Source organism: Sinocyclocheilus rhinocerous, unplaced genomic scaffold (assembly GCF_001515625.1).
Source record: "Sinocyclocheilus rhinocerous isolate Xijiao unplaced genomic scaffold, SAMN03320098_v1.1 scaffold438, whole genome shotgun sequence".
NCBI lineage: Eukaryota > Metazoa > Chordata > Actinopteri > Cypriniformes > Cyprinidae > Sinocyclocheilus > Sinocyclocheilus rhinocerous.
This window is the reverse complement of record NW_015634015.1, coordinates 130,693-153,593: the sequence shown is the minus strand read 5'-3', so window position 1 is coordinate 153,593 and position 22,901 is coordinate 130,693. Positions and strand designations below refer to the sequence as shown.

At 39.0% G+C, this 22,901-nt stretch overlaps 1 protein-coding gene and 1 long non-coding RNA gene across 4 annotated transcripts in view; both read left to right on the top strand.

Annotated features, from left to right (window-relative positions):
- LOC107745033 (synaptotagmin-11-like) overlaps window positions 1-17,285 on the top strand; it is a 35,742-nt gene extending 18,457 nt beyond the window's left edge. For all 3 annotated transcript variants that reach the window (XM_016558864.1, XM_016558863.1, XM_016558862.1), the window contains exons 4-5: window positions 15,165-15,285; window positions 15,393-17,285. In XM_016558864.1, the coding sequence (XP_016414350.1) occupies window positions 15,165-15,285; window positions 15,393-15,703 (432 nt within the window). In that variant the 3' untranslated portion in view covers window positions 15,704-17,285. The remainder of the gene's footprint in view (window positions 1-15,164; window positions 15,286-15,392) is intronic.
- Window positions 17,286-20,522: 3,237 nt separating this feature from the next.
- Window positions 20,523-22,901, top strand: part of LOC107745053 (uncharacterized) — an 8,297-nt gene continuing 5,918 nt past the window's right edge. Inside the window, exon 1 of the long non-coding RNA XR_001640560.1 lies at window positions 20,523-20,645. This is a non-coding gene — a long non-coding RNA (uncharacterized LOC107745053). The remainder of the gene's footprint in view (window positions 20,646-22,901) is intronic.

Below are 22,901 nucleotides of genomic sequence, written 5' to 3'. Positions count from 1 at the left end.
GCCTTTAAAGTTGTCCGAATGAAGTTCTTAGCAATGCATATTACTAATAAAAAATTATGTTTTGATATATTTATGGTAGGAAATTTACAAAATATCTTCATGGAACATGATCTTTAATTAATATCCTAATGATTTTTAGCATAAAAGAAAAATCGATAATTTTGACCCATACAATGTATTTTTGGCTATTGCTACAAATATACCCCAGAGACTTAAGACTGGGTTTGTGCTCCAGGGTCACATATTGTTTAATAGAAGTAGATCAGTGATTTTTAGCTGAAATCATGGTCCTTGTTATTCATAAAATGCAGGTTAGTGGCTACCGGTAAAACAAATCATATATAAGCAATACAAAAATAATACTTCTGACTTCTGACTCGTGGCTTCTGACGACATATTGAGGTTTTATAAAACAAAACAATCAGTATGTGCAAGAAACGAAACATTATTTACAATATTATTACTTGTAATCCATAGCCTCAGGTAAACAGTCTGGAGTGATGTCCGGTTTGCCAATGAATCGTTCAATGAACCGGTTCTTTTTGGTGAAATAGTTGAACCAGTTCACCAAATCTGCAGCACAGACCTATAAGTTACTCAATCAAAACTCACTTTCGGACGCTTGACAGTAACTTCAACTCAAAATGAGCCAAAATACCGCCGTATATGATCCTATGATGCTGTTTTTTACCGACTCATTCAGCGCTCCAGCGCACTGTCATTGAACTGAGAAAATTATACGATGCAAGCTGATATGAGCTTCATATGAGTTGGTGAAGACCTTTTATATGCTTTAGACATGTAAAACATCCACGTTTCACATCATTATTGAGTGCTTTAATTGCGTAATATGTTAGGCCATTGCATGATTAAATAGACAAACTGTCTGAAAGAACCAGTTAGTGGAAAATAATTGGATTTCCCTGTTTGTCTGAGGCTCTGGATTACAGGTAATAATGTTGTAATTAATGTTCAGTTTCTTGCACAGACCAAACGTTTCGCTTCATAAGACCTCAATATTTCGTCAAGAGCCATGGGTATTCATTTTTTGTTGCTTGTGTTGCTCTTTTTGACTCTCAAAATGAAGGCAGCCATTGACTTGCATTTTATGAATCACCAAGGACCATGAGTTCAGCTAAGAATCTTCTTTACTGTTCTACTGAGGAAAAAAGATATCTACATCTTGGATGGCCTGAGGGTGAGTAAATGACTAGCAATTTTTCTTTTTTGGGTTAACTAGTCCTTTAAAGAGCACCAAAAAGTATTTATCGTTTCAATTTCATAACAAAATTGACAGAATCTATAAGCTGAGACTTTGTCACATATCAAAAGTAACAAAGAACAAAGCTTATTACAATTTATTGGATGGGAGGAATGCTAGTAAATAATGTTTTATCAAGTTTTGTTCATGCATCAACTGAAAACAGCCCTAAAAGATTGATCTGGAAATGTACGAATTCGGTAACACTTTAGATTAGGAACAGTATTTATTATTAACTAGTTGCTTATTAGCGTGCATATAGCATATTGGCTGATTATTAGCACTTATAAAACCTGCATGGCCATATTTTAGATTCCTTAACCCTATGCAATACCTAAATATAACTACTGTACTACAACAACTACCCTACTTACTATCAGTATGCAGCAAATTGAGTTTATTCAGGGAAAACTCTTGGTTAATAGTGAATGTGTTCCTTAATCTAAAGTGTTACCAAGAATGCAGATCAATATTGAATAAAAACATGCAATCAGTTTTGTTAATCCTGTACTAGCATCCACACAGCTGACATGTTTACTTGTCGTAAATTATCCACATTGTGTGCATGAAATAAACTTTGACACAGTCAAAATGCACCATCAGAGAAACACTAATTAAATGTCATTGTTTCGGTCAGTGATTTCATCCCTCCAAAAATATTTAATCGGAGACTGACAATTGTTGTTTCAATCAAATAATTTCGGTGCATCACTACAATCTTTACATAATTAGTAAATGTGAAAACGTCAGTATTGGGTGCGGCTGGGCCTGTGAACGGTGTCATATTCCTGGGCTGTTATGCGACACAGCGATCGTTAAACTTAATCATTCCCATGAGATGCCGCTTGAACCTTTATGGATCTCCCAAGATATTTTACAGTTAGCGGCAGCTGTTGTGGGCGAAAGGCTTCCTACGGCTTCCCTAGGCACAAACCTGATCTAGGAAATGTGGTAAAAGAAAAGATTTTGAGCTCTTTGCCCCAGGTTAAGCGTTCCTATACAAGCAGTTTCAGAGTGGCAGCGCTGGCATCAATTCCAGCTCAGTGAAGCTATTATCCCACAGCTTTTCCAAGACCAAGTCAAAGAGGCGCTGATTTTATTGTGTTGACATTTCGATCCTTTTTTTGGCATTTAAGATGATACATGAGCTTTCGACTTGCGATTTTTAAGACCTTTGTAGCCGCATGTGTAACTGTAAGACTACAAATAGTTTTTTTTAGACAAGCAACAATAATAAGAATAACAATTTATAAGAGTACTTTACATAACTGAATGTAATGTTTTCAGACACCAAATCGCATCTCAGTTGTATATCACAGTGCATTTTGAATGGACAAACATCAAATCATTCTTCTGAAATCATCCTGTGTTTCGAACTATAGATGTTATATTATGTAGATGTATGCCATATTGTTCCACATATATTTGTATGTTTGGGCTGGGCTTTATGGGTGGTGAGAGCATCTATTGATCCACGAGCCATTAAAGCGGCATTATAGCAGACAGAGAGTGTAGCCATAAAGGCCAGGACTGCAGGGGGGCACATCCATCAGTACAACCATCTGGAAACTAGTGCTTATTCTCACATCATTAGCAATGAAACCCACAAACCAAACGATTAAAGGGGTCATATGATGCGATTTCAAGTTTTCCTTTCTCTTTGGAGTGTTAAGCTGATTGTGCATAGATAAGATCCCTGAAGTTGCAAAGACTAAAGTCTCAAAACCAAAGAGATATTCTTTATCAAAGTTAAGACTCTGCCACGCCCCCCTAAAACGGCTCGTTCTAACACGCCCCCACATATCTAGGTCACTATGTGGGAATATTTGCATAATGTGGCCCAAATGTGCACGCAAAGAAAGAAGGCGTGGTTTCAGTAACCGCAGTTAGTGTTGAAGCAGCTATGTCAGGGAGACGCTGTGTGTTTCTAGGCGAAAGCAAAAGGACTTTATTTGGCCTTCCGAAAGTAGATGCATTTAGGAATCTTTAAGATTACTTACAACAGAACAGCAATGCATTTTATGGACGACCGTTTCGTGAACCTAGGAGAGGAGGTAATTCTGACTTTGCTATGACAATCTGGCGCTTCTGAATCAGCTACTGTTTTGTTATTAGTTTAAGTATTTGCTATTGACTGTTCAAATGCGGAGTTTTGCGCATCGTGTGTGTGTGTGTGTGCGCGACTCTGTTCCCCTTTCGGGCTCTGTCTTTACATTTATTTTGATAGATGAAGCTCGCGATTATGGTAAGGGGTGTTACATTTCCGACGAGTGCTTGCGGTGTTCGGCCAATCACAATGCACTGGGTCAGCTGGCCAATCAGAGCAGACTGCGCTTGTCGGAAGGAGGGACTTTGTAGAAAACGAAGCGTTTGAGAGAGGCGGGGCATAGAGGACCTACAATAATGTACAGTATTTGAAAAATAATGTGTTTTTTGAACATTAAAGCATGTAAACATATTCGGTTACACCAAATACACAAAATAATGATCTTTAAAAAAGCATCATATCACCCCTTTAACATCGCTTCAGTTATTCAGTTTTAGAAAATGATTGATACTTTCTATGCTTCTGTAGTCTCTTACGCCTGTTTACACCTGATATTGATGAATGTTATTGATGGGAAATGCGACTCCTTTAACCACTTGGATTGTTTTTTAAAAGGGAGGGTCTGCTTTTGTAACTATACTATACTGTATACTGGTTTTGTAACAACACTACTGTTCAAAACATTTGGGGTTGGTAAGATTTTTTAATGTTTTTGAAAGAAGTCTCTTCTGCTCATCAAGGCGGCATTTATTTGATCAAAAGTACAGTCAAGCCAGTAATTTAGTGAAATATTATTACATTATTATTAGTGCTGTCACACGATTAATCGTGATTAATCACATCCAAAAAAAGTTTTTGTTTACGGAGATTCGAGATCGGTCTGTAATTAACTAGTTCTTTGGGGTCAAGTTGTGGTTTTTTGATGAGAGGCTTAATAAGCTTAATAAGCCTTAATAATCATATAATATATGTTTTGTGTTCTGTGTATATTTATTATGTATATATAAATACACAAACATGCATGTATATATTTCAGTAAAAATATGTTGTTTATATATTAAATAAATTTTTATATAATATAAATTACATTAATATAAATATATACATGTAAATATTTTCAAAATACTGTATGTGTGTGTATTTATATATATACATAATAAATATACACAGCACACACATATGTAAACAAAAACTTTTTATTTTGGATGCGATTAATCGCGATTAATCGTTTGACATCACTAATATTACTATTACATTATTACTACATTACAACTGTTTTCTATTTTTATATTTTCAAATGTAGTTTATTCTCTTGAATTATTTTAATATGCTGATTTGGTGCTGAATGAAACATTTCTTATTATTATCAATGTTGAAAATGATTGTCCTGCTTTTTGTGTAAATCAGGATAAAATTTTGTTTTTCAGGATTCTTTGATGAATAGAAAGTAAAAAAGGCATTTAATTAAAATAGAAATATTTGTAATATTGTAAATGTCTTTACTCTCCCTTTTGATCAATTTAATGTATCCTTGCTAAATATGAATGTTAATAATAATGATAATAATAAAGTACTGACCCCATAAATGTTAAACTGTATTGTACATTACTCAATCAATCAATCAATCAATCAATCAATAACATCAACAATTCGGCAGACCATTGCTTAAAATATACTTTAGTTTCAAACCGAATGCTCATTAGCAGTTGTGTTAATTGAACTTAAGATGTACAACTGGTGGAGCTTCGGACCAGATATATATTAAAGGATTTTTCTTATTTTTTATGTATAAAGTAAATTTAAAACCTCTTTTTTAGTGTAATGGATGATTGACAGGTGACTAGGCAGTTCTTTGATACTGTCTGGGAGACATCAGAACAGATTAGCGTTTACACTCCAATGTGCAATGTCCTATAGTTTGTGATCACAAAATGTTTTGGACCTTTTTTGCACCTGTATTTACTGCATTGGATTGTTTACTTGTGATCATATCCCACAAGAAAGATAGCAGGTGTAAAAGAGGCCTCAGTAAACACCCATTAAATCAGACAGAGAAGGCTTTGCATCCATTTGCTCTCCAACACAAGCTGAACACTGTAAAAGTTGTTGCATAACAAGTAATCATAGCCTAATACGCTGCTGTATTTCCATCAAAACAGGAACAATAGCATTATAAGCGATGTTCATAATCTCATTCTCTCTGGCGGCAGGAAATCTTTAGTGCTCAAAGGCAAATAAGTATTTGAGCTTGTTTTCCCGCTTGTGTACGGCTTTGTAAATCAGCATACAAAATATGCAGAGTAAGCTTGTTCAAATCAGAGAACTTCCTGTCTGCTTTATACTCTTCTATAGAGAGAGTATCTTAAATTGAATCAGTGCCTATGACTCCACAAGACAGGAGCATTAGGGTGTTGGCTGGGAGTGGTGGACAATTGATTCAGCCAAGAGGGAGAGCGAGAGAAAGGATTATAGGAGAGAAGGAAGGAGAAAAAGCTCAGGGAACAGATGGGGTGCAGTCCGTGTGGCGAGAGAGACTGGTAGAGAGAGAGATGGGTGATTATGAAGAGTGAGTGACATACTGCGGCAGCGCCATACTCGGTACTCTTGCTTATCAGAATCAGAAATACTTTATTAATCCCGGAGGGAAATTAGGTTCATTACCGCAGCTTCAAAACATTAAGATAAAAATACAAATAGAAATCTATATACAAGAAATAAAAATAAAACTTCTAAGATTTAAATAACTATACAGTCCGCTGCCCCAGCATACAACAGCAAAAAAGATAGCACTTGCTACCACAGGCTCGTAGAACATCTTCAGCATCGTCCTACAGATGTTAAAGGACTTCAGCCTCCTCAAAAAATAGAGGCGGCTCTGGCACTTTTTGTAGACAGCTTCAGAGTTCTTAGTCCAGTCCAGTTTATTGTTCATGTGGACTCCCAGGTATTTATAATCCTCTACAATATCCACTGAGACCCCATGAATGGAAACGGGTCATAGGTGCCATAGTCCTCCGCAGGTCGACCACCAGCTCCTTTGTTTTTGTCACATTGAGCTGTAGATGGTTCCACTCACACCATGTGACAAAGTTATCCACTGTAGTCCTGTACTCAGCCTTCTCACCACCGCTGATGCAACCAACTATAGCTGAGTCATCAGAAAAATCCTGAAGATGGCAGGACTCAGTACAATAGCTGAAATCTGCAGTATACAGGGTGAAGAGGAAAGGAGACAGCTCGACACACAATGCTGCAACCGAACATACTGTGGTCTGCCAGTCAAGGTAGTTCACAATCCAGGACACGAGGGAGGCATCCACCTGCATCACTGTCAGCTTCTCACCCAGTAGAGCCGGACGAATGGTGTTAAAAGCACCTGGAGAAGTAAAAAAACATGACTCTCACAGTGCTTGCTGCCTTATCCAGGTAAGTATAAGCTCGATCCAGCATGTAGATGATAGCGTCCTCAACTCCTAGGTGGGGCTGGTAGGCAAACTGAAGAGGATCTATAAAAGGCCTAAGCATGGGCCTGAGCTCCTCCAGCACCAGTCTCTCCAGAATCTTCATAATATGGGACGTTAAAGCCACGGGCCTGTAATTCTTAGGGTCACTGGAACGAGACTTTTTTGGAACAGGAACGATGCAACAAGTCTTCCATAACAGAGGGACCTTCTGCAGTCTCAGGCTCATGCTGTAGACATGGTGAAGTACACCACAAAGCTGGGAGGCACAGGCTTTAAGCACCTTGGGATGGATCTTATCCGGGCCTGCAGCCTTTGCTGGAGTGGAGCTTCCTCAGCTGTCTTCTCACATGGTCAGGTGTAGAAAAAGGTGCAGAGTCAGGTGGGAGAGGACAGGGTAAAATGCTCTGAAGAGGGGGAGAGGGTGAAGAAGGTGAAGGCTTTAAGAGGGCAGGGGGTCTATGCGGAGGGGTAGGTTCCGAGAGTTGAGTGGCTAATGATGGTGGACAAACAGAGGAGTCCTGGGGAGGAAGGGCAGAAACATCATCAAATCTATTAAAAAACAGATTAAGTTTGATGGCCCTTTCTACTCCGCCACCAACACCTCCACTGTTGGACCTTTGAAAACCCGTGATGGTCCTCATGCCACTCCAAACCTCTCTTAAATTGTTCTGCTGAAGCTTCCCCTCCAACTCTCTCCTATAAGTGTCTTTAGCCTCTGTGATTTTAACTTTAAGTTTCCTCTGCACTCTCTTCACCTCCCCTCTGTCTCCCTCCCTAAATGCCCTCTTCTTCGCATTCAAGATGGCCTTGATGTCTTTTGTTACCCATGGCTTGTTGTTGGGATAACAAAGGATAGTGCTTGATGGTACGGTGCAGTCAACACAGAAATTCATATAATCGGTGATGCACTCTGTGAGTCCATCAATATCCTCTGCGTGTGGCTCAAAGAGAGCCTGCCAGTCAGTAACCTCAAAACAAGCCTGAAGTGCCTCATAAGCCTCATCCGTCCATCTCCTCACGATTCTGGTGGTCACAGGCTTGCTCTTAACCAGAGGCATATAACAGGGGCTGAGGTACACCAAATTGTGGTCTGACCTACCCAGTGGAGGGAGGGGGGACGAACCGTATCCATTCTTCACGTTTGCATACATTAAATCAAGTGTACTCTCTTCTCTGGTCGGACAGTTTACATACTGTGTTAAAGTTGGCAATGTTTTTTCCATAGTAACGTAATTGAAGTCGCCCGAAATGGTGATAAGAGCATTCGGATGTCTGGTCTGCAATTGTGATGTAACATTATGAATAACGCTGCTCGCAGACATTAGGGTTAGCTGATGGCGGAATATATAAAGCTACTACAATGGCATGTGAAATCTCTCTGGGCAGATAATAAGGCCGAAGCCCCACGGCTAATAGTTTAATGTCCGGGCAACATATCCGCTCCTTAACCGTAATATGACAAGGGTTGCACCATCTGTTATTAACCAGAATGGCAAGCCCCCCTCCTTTTCTATTACTGCTCTCGTTGCAATCCCGGTCGGCCCGAACTGTCTGAAAGCCCTCAATGGAGACGTTCTGATCTGGTATGTCCTGATGCAACCATGTTTCCGTGAAGCACATGATACTGCATTCCCGGTACTCCGTCTGGCTTCTGACTAGCCCTGTCAGCTCCTCCATCTTATTAGCCAGTGATCTCACATGGCCCATAATAAGAGGGGAGACTTGGCTTGAATCTCCTCTTCTCCTTAAGTCTCTCCCGTCTCAGCACAGCTCTCTTCCCCTGTTGTCTTGTTCCTCCCCTACATCCGCTATGAGTTTTCCTCCAGATTTCAGTAGGTAAATCAGTTGGTTGAATCGCTAAGCTGGCCGGCTTTAGATAGATCAGCTGGTCCCGGGAGTAAACAATCCGAGCAGCATATCCAACAGGTGTTAACTCCGGTATGAAGCATCCTTGAAAGGGCACAACTTCAAAGAGCTCACAAAAAAAATACAATAAGAAAAAACCGCACTAATAAAGTTAATATAACAGAAATAAAAAAACACACAGGAGCAGCGGCAACAAGCTGCATGCACGATCGCGCATACGCTCTGAAATGTACATAAGTCAACTCAAAACACTCAAAATGTAGCTCTTTATAGCTTTATAGCACTTCCTGAAGAATATTTTCATGGAAGATAAAGAAAATTAATGTGTGTGAAATAAGAGTAGCCTTGTTAATGAGGTTTAGCTAAGGGGAAAACATGAGGATCTCATTCATATTGGTAGGCATCTGTATTAAAGTGTTCATGTAAATTTTTTTTTTTTTACTTTTGAACTTAAAGGTACACAATCAATGTATTGGCAGTATCTAAAGCATAAACAACAAATTCTCAAATTGCTCAAGCATTACCTCCAAATCTCATAAATTATGGAGAAACATTATCTGGGTAATTTTTTTTAAATTTTAAATAGCAAATTTTTTTACACATTACATCCAGTCATTTGAATGCTTTGCATGGATATGCAATATGACATACAAGTGAAACAAAGTGTAACATTAACATGTGCATCTTTATAAATCTAAATAGAGTTGCACATGTATTCAATATTTCTCATTATTAACCAGTGCTGGGTAGGGATGGAACGATTACTGGTTTCACGATAAAATGCCCTGACGGTTAGTATTATCGTTTAAAATTTAATTATCATCAAAACCGTATTTGATTATCGCGATTTTGAAAACTCGTGGTAAATCCTGTCCAGCCAGCATCAGTCTGACGCAGAAGCAGCATGCAGTGTTGTTGTTGTTTTTTTTGCCCGAGACGAAATGGCGGAAGGCAGTGACAGCGCTCGGGAGATTTTTCAGCCATCTAAGAGAACCAAATCGGTGGTCTGGTCGTATTTTGGCTTTTACAAGAGTACTGAAGGCAATTTAATCGAGGACGGTCACCCTGTCTGCTGATCTTGCAAGAAGAAAGTCGCTGCAAAAGGGGGAAACGCATTTATGCTAAAAAAGTGCATATAGCTGCTAATTGTATTTGTTGTTTGTTGATTTTCAAATATAAAAATTATTGAAATGTTATCAGTGTGTGTATCAGTTCTTTTTGAACATTTTCATCTAATTTTAACAAAACCGTGATAGTATTGATAATCGTGATAACTTTGGTCACTATAATCGTGATATGAAATTTTCATACCGTTACATCCCTAGTGCTGGGTAATGGTAAGTTTAAAACACGTTTGATAAAAAAAGTAATCTAAAAGTAATCTAAAAAGTATTCAGAATTCATTACGTAAAATTAGTAAGATTACGTTACTAACTACAGTTTTCATCATGTAATCTGTAATCAGTAGTGGACTACAATTTGTAAGTAATCTATCCAGCTCTGATATTAACTAACTATTAAACTCCTAATTTGCTGATTATTAAGTAGTTGTTAAGTTTAGGTATGGGGTAGGATTAAGGGATCGAAAATGTGGTCATGCAGAATAAGGCATTAATATGTGCTTTATAAATACTAATAAACAGTCAATATGCTAGTAATATGCATGTTAATAATCAACTGTTTAAGAGAAAATCAGTCCCTAAACTGAAGTGTTACCCAATATTTTATTAACCTGGTCCAAAATACACAAATCAACAGGCATATGAGAAGCACAGTTACCCGTAGAGACTATGTCTCATTGTGCAGCTAAAAAGAAAATCACAAACACTTGCAGACATTACGCATTAAGATGTAGGCTGTTTTAAGTCCATGTTTAGCTCCAGGATGCCTCCTAATACAAGTTGCCATGGTGATAACCAGGAACAGGACTGGAATCTTAACTCTCAAAGAAGAGAAAAACAACAGAGATGGCAAGAGGAAAAAATAAGAAGCAAAGTCTTTTCATGCGGTACGGACGAAGCCGTGGAATTTATTTTTTACATGGATTAATTTGATTAGATACTTTTATAGAAAGTGACTGAGGAATAACAAAGGAGATTAGGAAGCCAGCAAAATAAGCAGTCACAAAAAAATCTGCATAAATCTGCATTATTTTCTTTTTCAGTCTGTATTTTTGTCTTGTTTAAGGAATGTTTAGACATTTTTACTGCATAACAAGACATATTGACCTAATAATCAAAACTGCATGAGAAAATAAAAGTTTAAAAAAACATACCTTGAATTAAGTTTCTTTTTCTTGTTCTGAAAAAAAAAAACAAAAAAAACAGAAAGGGTCTTTTTTAAGTGGCTTCATTTATATCGTAAGCTGTTTTTTTGTGGCTTCAGCAAATCGGGTTGGGGCTGGATGCTTGTTCCACCATTGAGGGACAGTGAAAGTTCAGCACTGAAATTAAACACAGCAACTGTACAAAGCACATTAACATTTAATGAGGACTGCACTGCATTAAGACAGTTTATTTTTGTCTGTTGTTAAACTATGCCGTTACATTTTGGCACTATTTTACACTTGGCATTTGTTTACATTGTATACCTGTGTCATCACTGTGACGAGTGGGGCGGGGCCGAGAGCGGTGGGAGCAGAGGAAGGCTGGTGGAGTTTAATGATAATGAGCGACACCTGTGCCACTCACCGTTCTCGAGTACCAAGGAGGAGCTCCGCAAGGATAAAAGGAGGAGTGAAGACAGTGGAAGACGAGAGAGGACCAGGCCTGGGATTTATTTTGTGTTTTCATATATGTTTTATGCGGTGTTTGTTTATTTTATTATTAAATGGTTTTAATGTTCGCCGGTTCCTGCCTCCTTCTTCCCACATCTACGAACTTTGCTACAATCACAATTTGATGTTACTGCTTTTACTACTCTGGGACAGGGCTTCATAACCCATGGTCCTGTGAAGAGTTGGGATAAAAGTCAACTTAAGCTGTTTTAGGTGGTTGCTGCTGAATGTTTCAGTGCTTATACAACGCTATCTTACGACCAATTTGTACGTGTGACCTCACTCTTACGAATTTGTACGATTTGTCTAGACCCCAGTGATGGATAGGTTTAGGGCCGGGGTTAGGGGTAGGTCATTCGCACAAATTGATACGAATTGAGGAACTCGTAAAATACATACGATTTAGTAAAAATCATACAAATTCCTATGAGTGGGGTCTTACAAATTGCGTTGGCTCATAAGTTTCAGAATGCAAGACTGTATTCGCAGAGACAGGGTTAGAAATAAATGTCTTGTGGGAGTTAAACCATGGCTTGCAGAGATGCCAACGCTCCTTTTGTCCTCTTCTCTTATGACAATGGACAGGTGCCTTTGATTATTCCACCCAGCTTACCCTCATGACCATATTACCATTTCCCAGGGAGAACTGACAGGTGCACAGATGACTCACCATTGCAGTTCTCCTTCTAACTTGTCCATCTGGAGAATAAGTGGCAATTTAATGTCCCGTGTGAGCAGGACAGGCTCTGGTGTAAATGGAGTGAATGCTCTCTCTTCCTCTATGGTCCATTTCACTGTCCAGGAGATGAAGTAGGTGTTCCTTCCAGTACACAAAGTGGATAATAAATTCATACAGGTAGACTGAGTTACATCATATGGGACAAGGACGGTACCCCATGCATACTGAAAGGAAAGGCACTGTACTGCCAATATTCCTGTAGTGTTGAAGGACCCTAACTAAGTGACAGAAGGTACCTGCCAATATTTACAAAGACTTGACACAAGCAGTGCACCTTGCAGTTATTCTTTTGCTGGTCCTGGAGGGCCTGCAGAGTTGAGCTACAACTTTTCTGGCAATACCTGCCAGGACATTTCTAGTAAACCTTGATTACCTTGGTTCAGGTGTGTTTAATTGGGGTTGGAGCATAGACTGTATAAAAACATGGACGTAGTGTCCGTGACGTCACCCGTAGATTTCCGAAGAGCGTTTTTGAAGCTCAAAATTGGGCGGAGGCGGCCGTCGCCATCTTGGCAGCGCGTCACCGCGCGTCACTCCCGGATAATCGAAAATGGGCAAATAGGCAGGAGCAGGTTGCTGAAGCCACGCCCACCTAGCGCGACAGTGGTGACAGCAGCGGCAATCCACCTGCCACTCAAGTGGCCACGCCCTTAATTATGCAGAACTTTAAGGCTTAATATAATTTAAATGGATGAGTTATAAAAAAATTCACCCCCCTCACAGTTGTCATCAAGGGCAAAATTAGCTATATAGACCAAAATCATTTTTTGAACCAGGCTGTAAACATGTTTTTTTCTGCTGTGAAGTTGGGCATTTTAACATGGGGAGTCTATGGGATTGACTCCCTTTTGCAGCCAGCCTCTAGCGGCCAGTTGATGAATTACAGTTTAAGTCACTTCCTTGTTGGCTTCACGAGAGAGAGAGGGGGAGGTTGCCGCTTGGGTTGGAGCTAAACTCTGCAGGACTTTGGCTCTCCAGGAGCAGGACTGGACACCTCTGTTCTTGGCCAAAGGACACTCCAGAGATCATTTCCAAAAAAAAAAAAGCAGACAACACATAATTATCTTAGTTTTAGTCAAGCTTTGTCCCAGAGGCCAGGAGTGCCAAGAGAACACTGTTTTCCTGCGTTGCAACATTTCCTTAGCTCTTAATCTAATAACTTGCAAACCTGACCTTGTTGCAGGATCAGAGATACCATTAGATCCCTCAGTACCCTGACACCAAGTTGGCTATGATGGCCATGGGCACAGCAAGCTCTTGGACAAGGGTGATGGCAGTGCTCGGTACTAGAGACAAGACTGTGCCTAAAGCTTGAGCTTAAGAGCATGTTTTCATAAACTTGTCATAAACTTGGGAGCATTTGGACTCAGTCTTGACAGTCTTGAGTAGTACAACACTGCGGATACTTTTTTCTGTCTGTATCGATTCATATGATCCGCTCTGTGCTATTGTGTCTTTGGACAGAAGCACACTGTGTGTGTGCTGCTCAGGTTTGTGTGACATTGAAGCAAAACCAGACTTCATTCAGCCTAAAAGGAAGCTTATTTAAACTGTCTGAAGAGTTCACATGCAGGGGTCTGTGTTGACTCAGACTCGACCCTCTTATGGTCTCAATCATTTTTTTTGTGCCATTTTTGCCTTTTAGGAAAGTATATATATTGACAGGAAACAAAGTGGGAGAGAGAGGGGGGACAGGATTGGCAAAGGGCCGTGAGCCGGTACGCAAACTCAGGACGCCCAAAGTGCAACAGTGCTATATTTCGACGCGCTGCCCACAAGGCTATCAGCCAACCTGGTCTCAGTTATTACTCTGAAAGCCAAAGTATACTTCAGTTTTTACATGTACATGAGGGTCCACGTGATGCAAATTTCGTCACCTTAACAACAACAAAATTGTGGAGACTACCCCTGCGTTCCATTCGGAAGGGGTCATCCCTATGCCCTAATCCCTTGAAAGGGTTTACCTTCCGGAGTGAGAGCTTCGAAGGGTTGAAGGGTGTAGGGGACCAAACAACTGTTTCTTGAAGTGCCCTTCTGTGTCATCATCATGTGCCCACACGGAGGCGCTGTCATCATGCAAAGAATCTGCGCAAAGGATAATGGGGGCCCGAAGTGTCCATCAGTTGTACCCTTTGAAATCCTTCATTTCAAAGGGCCCTTTGAAGTGGCCAATTTTGAGCACTTCAGTTTGGAACGACCCTTCAATATGGCGGCCATGATAGTTTTCACTCCGAAGTGCCCTTCAGAGGGTGATATATCCCGTTTGGAATGCACCGTACAACAGCCGCATTGATGAGCGTTTGTGTGAAAGGGATGTGAGATAGCAGCAACTTTAGATTAAAAGAGTGCAAAGACATTTTTATCGGTCATAACTTCTGGAGAAAAATAGCGCAGAAAAAAATGAAGCTTTCTAGAGGGCATGTGTAGACCTCCTGCATTCGCATACACCTCAAATGGACTATACTTTGAAAGGCTACGTGTACAACTGTGCATAAAAAAAAATTGTTATACTTGGGCCTTGACTCAATTTACTCAGTCAGGTCTCTACCTGGACTCAGACTCGAAATAGCTGGTCTCGACTACAGCACTAGGTGATGGGTATTGTTCCCCTTGTTGATACTGCTTTAGGAAGCATGGATGATTGTGCCAGGCTTACCTTACTTTTGGACAGACTCTGAAGTTTATGATACATGGGGCAACTTTTTGAGCGATGTTGCCGTCAACAGGCAACCAGGTGAGACACCTGACTGATCTAAAGTATCCAAATTTGTTGCCCATTCTCAATGGGAAAGTGCCCAAGCAACATTGCTCAAAAAAGTTGCCCCATGTATCATCACATTGAGGCTGAGTATCATGAGCCATTGGGACAATGCTTCTATATCAGTGCTGTGATCACTTACAGGATGGCTCAACATCATGTCCATATTTATTAATCTGATATACTTTTGTGTATGCCTATAAACATTTGTGTCCTATTTCTTGTGCTCAATTTCTGTTCTGTTTCTCCGTAGTGTGAAAGTCGTGGGGAGCTGCTGGTCTCTCTGTCCTACCAGCCTGTTACTCACAGGCTTAATGTGGTAGTCCTTAAGGCCAAACACCTGCCAACCATGGACATCACTGGCCTGTCAGGCAGTAAGTACACACCACACATACACAAATATATAGATATTCGAATGATCCTATATGATGCCAAAAACTTGACAAATTCTAATGTCTTTATTTCCCTTCTCCACCCACAGACCCTTATGTTAAAGTGAATGTCTTCTACGGCCGCAAGCGCATAGCCAAGAAGAAGACGCATGTGAAGAAATGCACACTCAATCCCGTTTTCAATGAATCATTTATCTACGATGTTCCCGCTGAGCTAATGCCGGACATCTCTGTGGAGTTTCTGGTCATTGATTTTGACCGCACCACGAAGAATGAGGTCGTGGGTCGCCTGGTTCTGGGTGGTCAGAGTCCTATTCCATCAGGGGTGACTCACTGGAGGGAAGTCTGTGACAACCCAAGGCGGCAGATTGCCAAGTGGCATAACCTTATAGAGTACTAGTGTCTGGCTAACACATGGGGAAAGCAAAATGTATTCCTTCCTTCCTGTCAGCCCCTCTATAGAAAGATGCCCATTTAACAGTCTCTCCTTTTCCCTGTACAGATAGGTGTATGAGAGGATAAGTATGTGTGTCAGGACGTAAGACCAGGAAAAGACACTTAGAATGTTCTCTAATGAACTCGTAGCAAAAAAGACTCATACGTCATAGCAAAACAAAAAACAGAGGAAAAAAAGCAAAAATAACCACGTCAGTGTGGTTTTTGGCTCTGATTAAATAACGCTAAAGTCAATTATAAGAGAATTATACCCATATGAGAGTTATACCACAGTATCCTCAGAGCTTTTTACCAGTATACCGGCATATTCACAGTATACATACACTACTTTCAATTAGCCGCATGCTAGAGCTAGTGAGACACTTTTATTTTTAGGATGAAGGAGGGTTGTATGAAAAAGTGAGTTTTAAAGTCCACTTTTTAAGAAAATAATGGGGTGTGTTTTGATAGTGTAGGATAAAAATGGATGAAAAGTGATATATAAACTGGACACCATCATGAGCATTTTTGCTAACATGCTAATATTTACCACAGAAGACAAGGTTGAAATATGGCTATTATTCATATCCAGCTAAAATGTAATGCTTAATCTTTTAATGACGCTGAAATTGAGATGAAAATTCTCTGGACAAAATAAAACTCCAAATGCCAGTTAAACAAAACCTGATGTTAAGGCAGTTTTCAGCCAACCACCAAATGAAAATTAGAGACCGTCGGCTGAGGATTAAAAATGAATTTGATTCATGAAAACACTCTGATGTTCCATATAGTAAAGACAGTCTACACTTTCCCCGTTTTTATGCTGTAGCTACTTTATTTATTGTAGCTGTACTTATACATTATTGTTCATTTCTCCGTCTTAATGACTTGGACAAAGCACTTCTATGACCTATGTGTTGTCGGCGTATCTCAACATATCTACTATTCATTGATTTAAATTAAATTTTGTTTTCCTTTAGGCATATCTATGCACATTTCCATTGTACTGCAAAGGATGTTTTGACCCAGTTGCTGTGCTATACCATAGCATAGAGATCAGGGAAGGTTTGGTTAAAAACGTTGGAGGGAAACACTGATAAAACAACAGTAAAACTCAAATGTGACAGATATTAGTATATTTACGTATTGTTGTCAAATTTGTTCATTTTACATGTACTGTACCTAACATCACAGTTTCTATTGCCATCAGACATGTTTTTAAGGCCACACTTAATACAACTAATTCTTAACATCTTTGGTCACAATGTACATAATGTATCATAGGCCGTAACACCGGTACTCTTCAGTTTCTTTTTTCATAGTGCAATTGAATATCGCCAAATATACATTTGAACTTTTGACTTACAAATGGTGTCATGGAAATAACTAGCCACCCCAGTTTATTTACTTCAATAAGTTTGGCTCTAAGCCCGTCTATCCTCTATTCTATGAATTATAGCTGAGATATATGCAGATTCAGACCAATTTTTGCACTTTCGTCGAGTACTGTATTTATTTTTATGATTTGTGTTCAAAAGAAAAAAAAATATATATGTATATCAAAACCCTAATAACTATGATAGGACTAATAACTGACTATATCAAAGTTAGGATTTGGCATGAGCCAGTAACCATTAGCCAGCGGCAGCTGTCGAAAACTAACCAAAGTAGATGGACCAATGTTTTGTGGTGCGTTGGTGACCATGATGAAGCAGCTCGCACTGCAGCTTTAGACAGGCCTTTGAGTCCATGTTTGAAGGCATGCAATGTGCGTGTGGTTGTGTTCCCAATGATGTAATTCGGTGCCCACAGTCCCTGAGGCAGATTACATGCTCTATTCCCAGTGCCAATGAGCGCATATTTAGTTAATAAGGCAGAAAGTGGGAGGGTGAGAGGACGAAAAAGATATCGACTGGCTCATTAGAGATATTTAATATTTAACATGTGAAATTAATATAGCAGTAAATTAAGCCCCAGCGGTCTCTCCATGATATCTGCAGCCAAGCTCATTGTGAGTCATTAAGGCCACATAATGAGATTAACCATTGCTTATTAGCAAAAATGAATCACATTCCAATCACATTTTGAAGAAAATTAAGAAACCCATCGTCTTGCAATTTCACTCTATACATTTTCAACAGAAAAGTGAACTCTTCCACCCTCTATAATGTTTTTAACCCTGCATGCAATGACTATTCAAATTTCTGCTTCAAAACTGGTGTATATATTACAGTTTTTAGTGGTTTAAATGATAGCAAAACCCACTTTTGTAAAAACAGCAACCCAAACTACACAATGCAACCTAAGTGAAATGATACATGCGTGTTTTTCTTTATTTTAACCCTCGGCTCCTTGTGTTACTTGGAACTTTTTTGATCTTTCGGGCATAAAAGCTTGTTTTATATCAATAACTATAGACATAAAGATGAATATAACCAATTGTAAATGAGTGTTTGTTCCAATGCACTGGTGGGCAGCAGCACTTTCTGCTCTTCTTGTATCTAACTGTTTTACTTGGAATGGAAATGGTTTCTTTTTGTGCAAACCTCCTCTTTTGGAGTGCTATCTGCCCCTCTTTTTTCTCTCTGCCACTGGTCCCTAACAATCCCTCAGTTTTTTTGCTGTTGTGTGTTGTACAGAAACATTGAAAGCTGAACAAAGACGAAAATGAGCTGAGAAGAAAATTACTGTAATAAATATATTAGTCCATTTGGATACCGCAATGTTGATATGGTTAAGATGGAATTAAGTTAGTGATTCAACTTTATTTTAGGTGTCCCTTAAACCACTGTACCTAGATGATAAACAGTGTTAGTTCACCACAACTGTAGTGTGATTCATGTTGTTACATGGCCTTTTCAATATTTGTAAGTACAAGCAAGCTGTCTATGTATAATGTAAGTACAGTGAATAACATGTACTTTACATACCCAGCTTAATACTGCTCATTTCACTACATGATCTTCAGGGACATCTAACATAGAGTGTGAACTGTAATGCTTTTGAGGGCAAGTTATCTGCATACTGCTGTGAGTTTATGCTAAATACAGTATGTTACACTAATGCTGACTTGTACTGTATGTTGAAGTTGTTAACACAATGGACGTGCAAATAAAATTAAAACTGATACACTAGATCAGACCTTCCCCTCTTTCTCTGCTCTGAAGGTGAATTAAAATCAAGTTATAACTTGAGTTGTAATCTGTCACCTACTCACCCCTTATTTTGCTCAATTTTCCAACCACAAATTTTCCATTATAAGGTGAGAGATCCCCCCCTCAAAAAAAGTAGAGGCAGAAGCAGAATGGTGGCTGGTTCCATAAGCTGTTTAGACTAGTCTTACACGTTAGTCATCTAGGTCATAACTTTTTTTAGTCAGATACATAAAACTGTAGGTTGGTCTACTCTGAAATCCGAAAAGTAAGACTTGCTAGTTGGTAAGACAAGTTCTTATGACACAGTCTGAACATTGTGGCTGTTTGCACAATTGGCCACTGTGGTTACATTACAAGAAAACTGTGCACTAACAAAAAGTATTAGCATGTTTTCTGGACAAGTACCATGGCAACACATGCTATTTATGAAGTACATTTGAGCACCACTTAAAGCAACTACATTTTTACCTTGAAATATCAATTTCAGAATCATTCTGAGGGTACACTGACTGTAATAAGGCAAATGGCTTCTGTTTCTTTCCCATGCTCCCCTTCAAAACTTGTTAGCTTCACGTCCTGTCTTCTGAGATGCCTTCATCTGATTGGTTTTTGAAGGCGGGATAGATGTATTCTTTGCTGCCTCTGATATCCCACAATCGTGTGTTCAATTCCGTGAGCTAAAAAATAAAAATAACATCTAAAAGCTGTGGTTGGTGGTAAGCTTGTGTGTACATTTTTTGACCAACTTTTTCTAGCGAGAAAATACAGTAGTACTGTAGTAAATAATTATTAATTTTATCACCAAAGCTCCCTCTGTTTTGGAGTATAGATCATTAAACCTTTATGCTGCCTCATAAGTCTGTCCAAAATCACTTTTGTGAGGTACCTTTTTCTTCTTCTTCTTCTTTAGTTTTTTGGCGCATAACAATCTAAATGTATAGCGCCACCTACAGTACGTTGCTGTTGTGCAGTCATGTTATCTATTATCGTCAAAATGAGGTACCTTTTTCTGCGCAAATGCTACCTATAAAGTAAGCAGGCCTCAAATCAGCAGCCTACGTTTTGGTGAGCGGGTACGAAATCCCGTGAAACGAGCGGCCTGCTTTACGGCAGCAACAAATGCACGTGTATTACGACAGTGAATTCCACTCACTTAACTGTAGGGGGCTCCAGAGTCGCAAGAATTACACAAAACTACGTTCAGTAGGTAGGCTACGTGAATTCTGTATCATTGTATCATGACTGTAGCCTACATGGTACCAACAGTATTTTAGTCATCGAAAACAAATACAAGATAAAGAAGATTCAGACAGCTTCAGTAGCTATATACAATATTCTGTCTTATATTTCTCTATATATTTATTTTTCTTTTTTGTATTTCTTTCTTTACATGTACTTTTAACTTATTAGAATCTTACAGTAACAACAATAACTGTAGTAGCTAGCTATATATGATTTAACTATGTAAATGTATTTATTATCATTATCAAATGTATTTAGCTATCATTTATTAAAAAGTGTTTATTATATTTATATTTCATTCTATAACTTGCGTTACCGTGGTAATATACAGTATTTGTCGATGGCCCGAATGTAACACTGCGGGCTTTAGGACCCGTTTGCGCTCAGTCCTCCATGGCTTTGTATGTTTACAGTGAGAATTGTATGGCAGGAATTTTCTAACATCAAATATTTAAACATCATTTGCATCGATACAGAAGTCCCAATGGAGACAGAGATCCTGTGACACAGGTAAGCCACCAAGTAACTCAGTCGGCTTCTAACCATAGTTTTATCATGTACAGAATCACACTTTTTAAAGCATAATGACTGTAACCGCGGCGGCAACTATGTTTCTCTAGTTTATTTTATTTGACCGATTCAAGTGTTTGTTGTAATGCAACTCTGTCGCTTCATAAACAAGCCTAGTCATTCACATCGATGAACTGAGGGCAGTTCTTCAACAACTTCCAAAGAGTGTTAAAACTTTCGCATGGTTTTTGGTGATCACTAAAAGTTTATAAAATACACTTTGCTAATATAACTAATAAAATTAGTCATATACATATATGTTTTGATGTATTCTCAGAGATAAACTCACTGCAAGTCGTCGACGCGTTCGGTCTATTAATATCACAAACTATGATTTCATTGCAGTTAATCTAGTTCTGTCGGTCTGTTCATTTCAAACTCGGTCATGAAATAATAATGCACTTCTATTCATCTTTGGGTGGTTTGAAATACTTTTTCTTTAGGTCATGCAAGTGTTCCTTTTCGACAAGTTTAACACAGTGGTTTCGAGGTGCAGTTGCCACTCAATGACTCAAGGCCTTAATATTAAAAGAATGCGCTTTTGAACATGTACCATAGTAACCATAGTTTCCGCCAACATACCACAGTTAGCCTACTATCGTTAATATCGAGGCTAGCCTACAGTAAAAGTGTGGAGTCTCGGCAAAGGTATAGGCCTAAGCCACCACTTTCATCAAATTATACTAATCAATAAGTTGTCACACATATTACGAAAGCTTTAGACACTGTTTGAAAAAGATCCCACTTTAATTATGATTTTACAGTACTTTGAACTGCTTACAACAAATGGTCATTAAAGGGACATACTTAACCTTCAGGAAAAGTTGATTGTGAAGGTCAAACTAAATTTTATATTAGCTGCTTTATTTTCTCAGTTTTCTGTGATATTGTTGCAACCTTGAAGTTTTTGCAGCCAAATGATGTGATGTGTAAATAGAGTTTAAAGCTTTTATTTTTGCAAATTTATAATAAGCATGAATTATAAGCATGAAGTTAACAAATTAATAATAAGCATGAAGTAAACAAATACTATAAATTGTTTGTACATATTTATAATAAATTATATAAAACCAATATGCACTGTAAAAAAGGATCAACAGAATGTACACTACCATCGAAAGTTTGGACTCACTTTGTCTGAATTTATGTTTCTCATGACTTTGGAAATTGACTAATAGAGGCTGTAGAATAATCATTCTGTCAGCTTGAATAATTTAAGCCATTTGGTATTTATTTTATAATAAATTGCTAAGTCGTTTATTACAAACTAACAAACCATGGACACCATGAGAGCTGCTCAGACCATTTTTTGGGGGAATGACATTTTCTACAGGTGTCCCATAAAAGATAACAAACAATTATGATAGGAACACAAAATCACAAACAAACTCAATTAATATTTCTATTAAAATGATATTCATATACATACAGTATAAAATGAGATGGAGGGGAGCTGCACATAACACGCACACACACACACGCATGCACGCACGCACGCACACACACACACACACACACACACACACAAAACATAATTAAATAGAGCTGCTCAAAACTAAAAAACACCGCTCAGCTGTGTTGTTCCATTGTCTAATATTATTTCCACTGAAAATCACGTAGATGGGCTGCTCTGAAGTAACTAATGCAGCATCACAGTCAATGACAATGGAAAAATACATCAGACAGGGGTACACTAGCAGATAATCTATTATTGACAGTGGTTAATGTAACACCCACCTCGTGGATGCTTCGCTTTGTCACATGAATAGCTTGACAGAATGACTCACTTCCTCTTCTCCATCAAACTGAAGCTCTGGTGTCAAACACAGCCTCGACAAGTGCTGCTTTTCTGGGTGCAGTCAGTCACATTCTGCTGTGTTCAGCTACAGGCCCGCATTCATGCAGCGGTGCAGCTGTGGAATCAAATCTATCTGTCTGTCTGTCTGTCTGTCCGTCCGTCCATCCGTCAATCAGTCAGTCTGTCTATCTGTCTATCTATCTGTCTAGCTCTCCATCTGACTGTCCAACTGTCTGTCTACTCATCCATCCATCCATCCATCCATCCATCCATCCATCCATCCATCCGTTCGTCCGTCCGTCCATTCGTCAATCAGTCTGTCTGTCTGTCTGTCTATCTATCTGTCTGTCTGTCTGTCTGTTTGTCTGTCTATCTATCTGTCTATCTGTCTGTCTGTT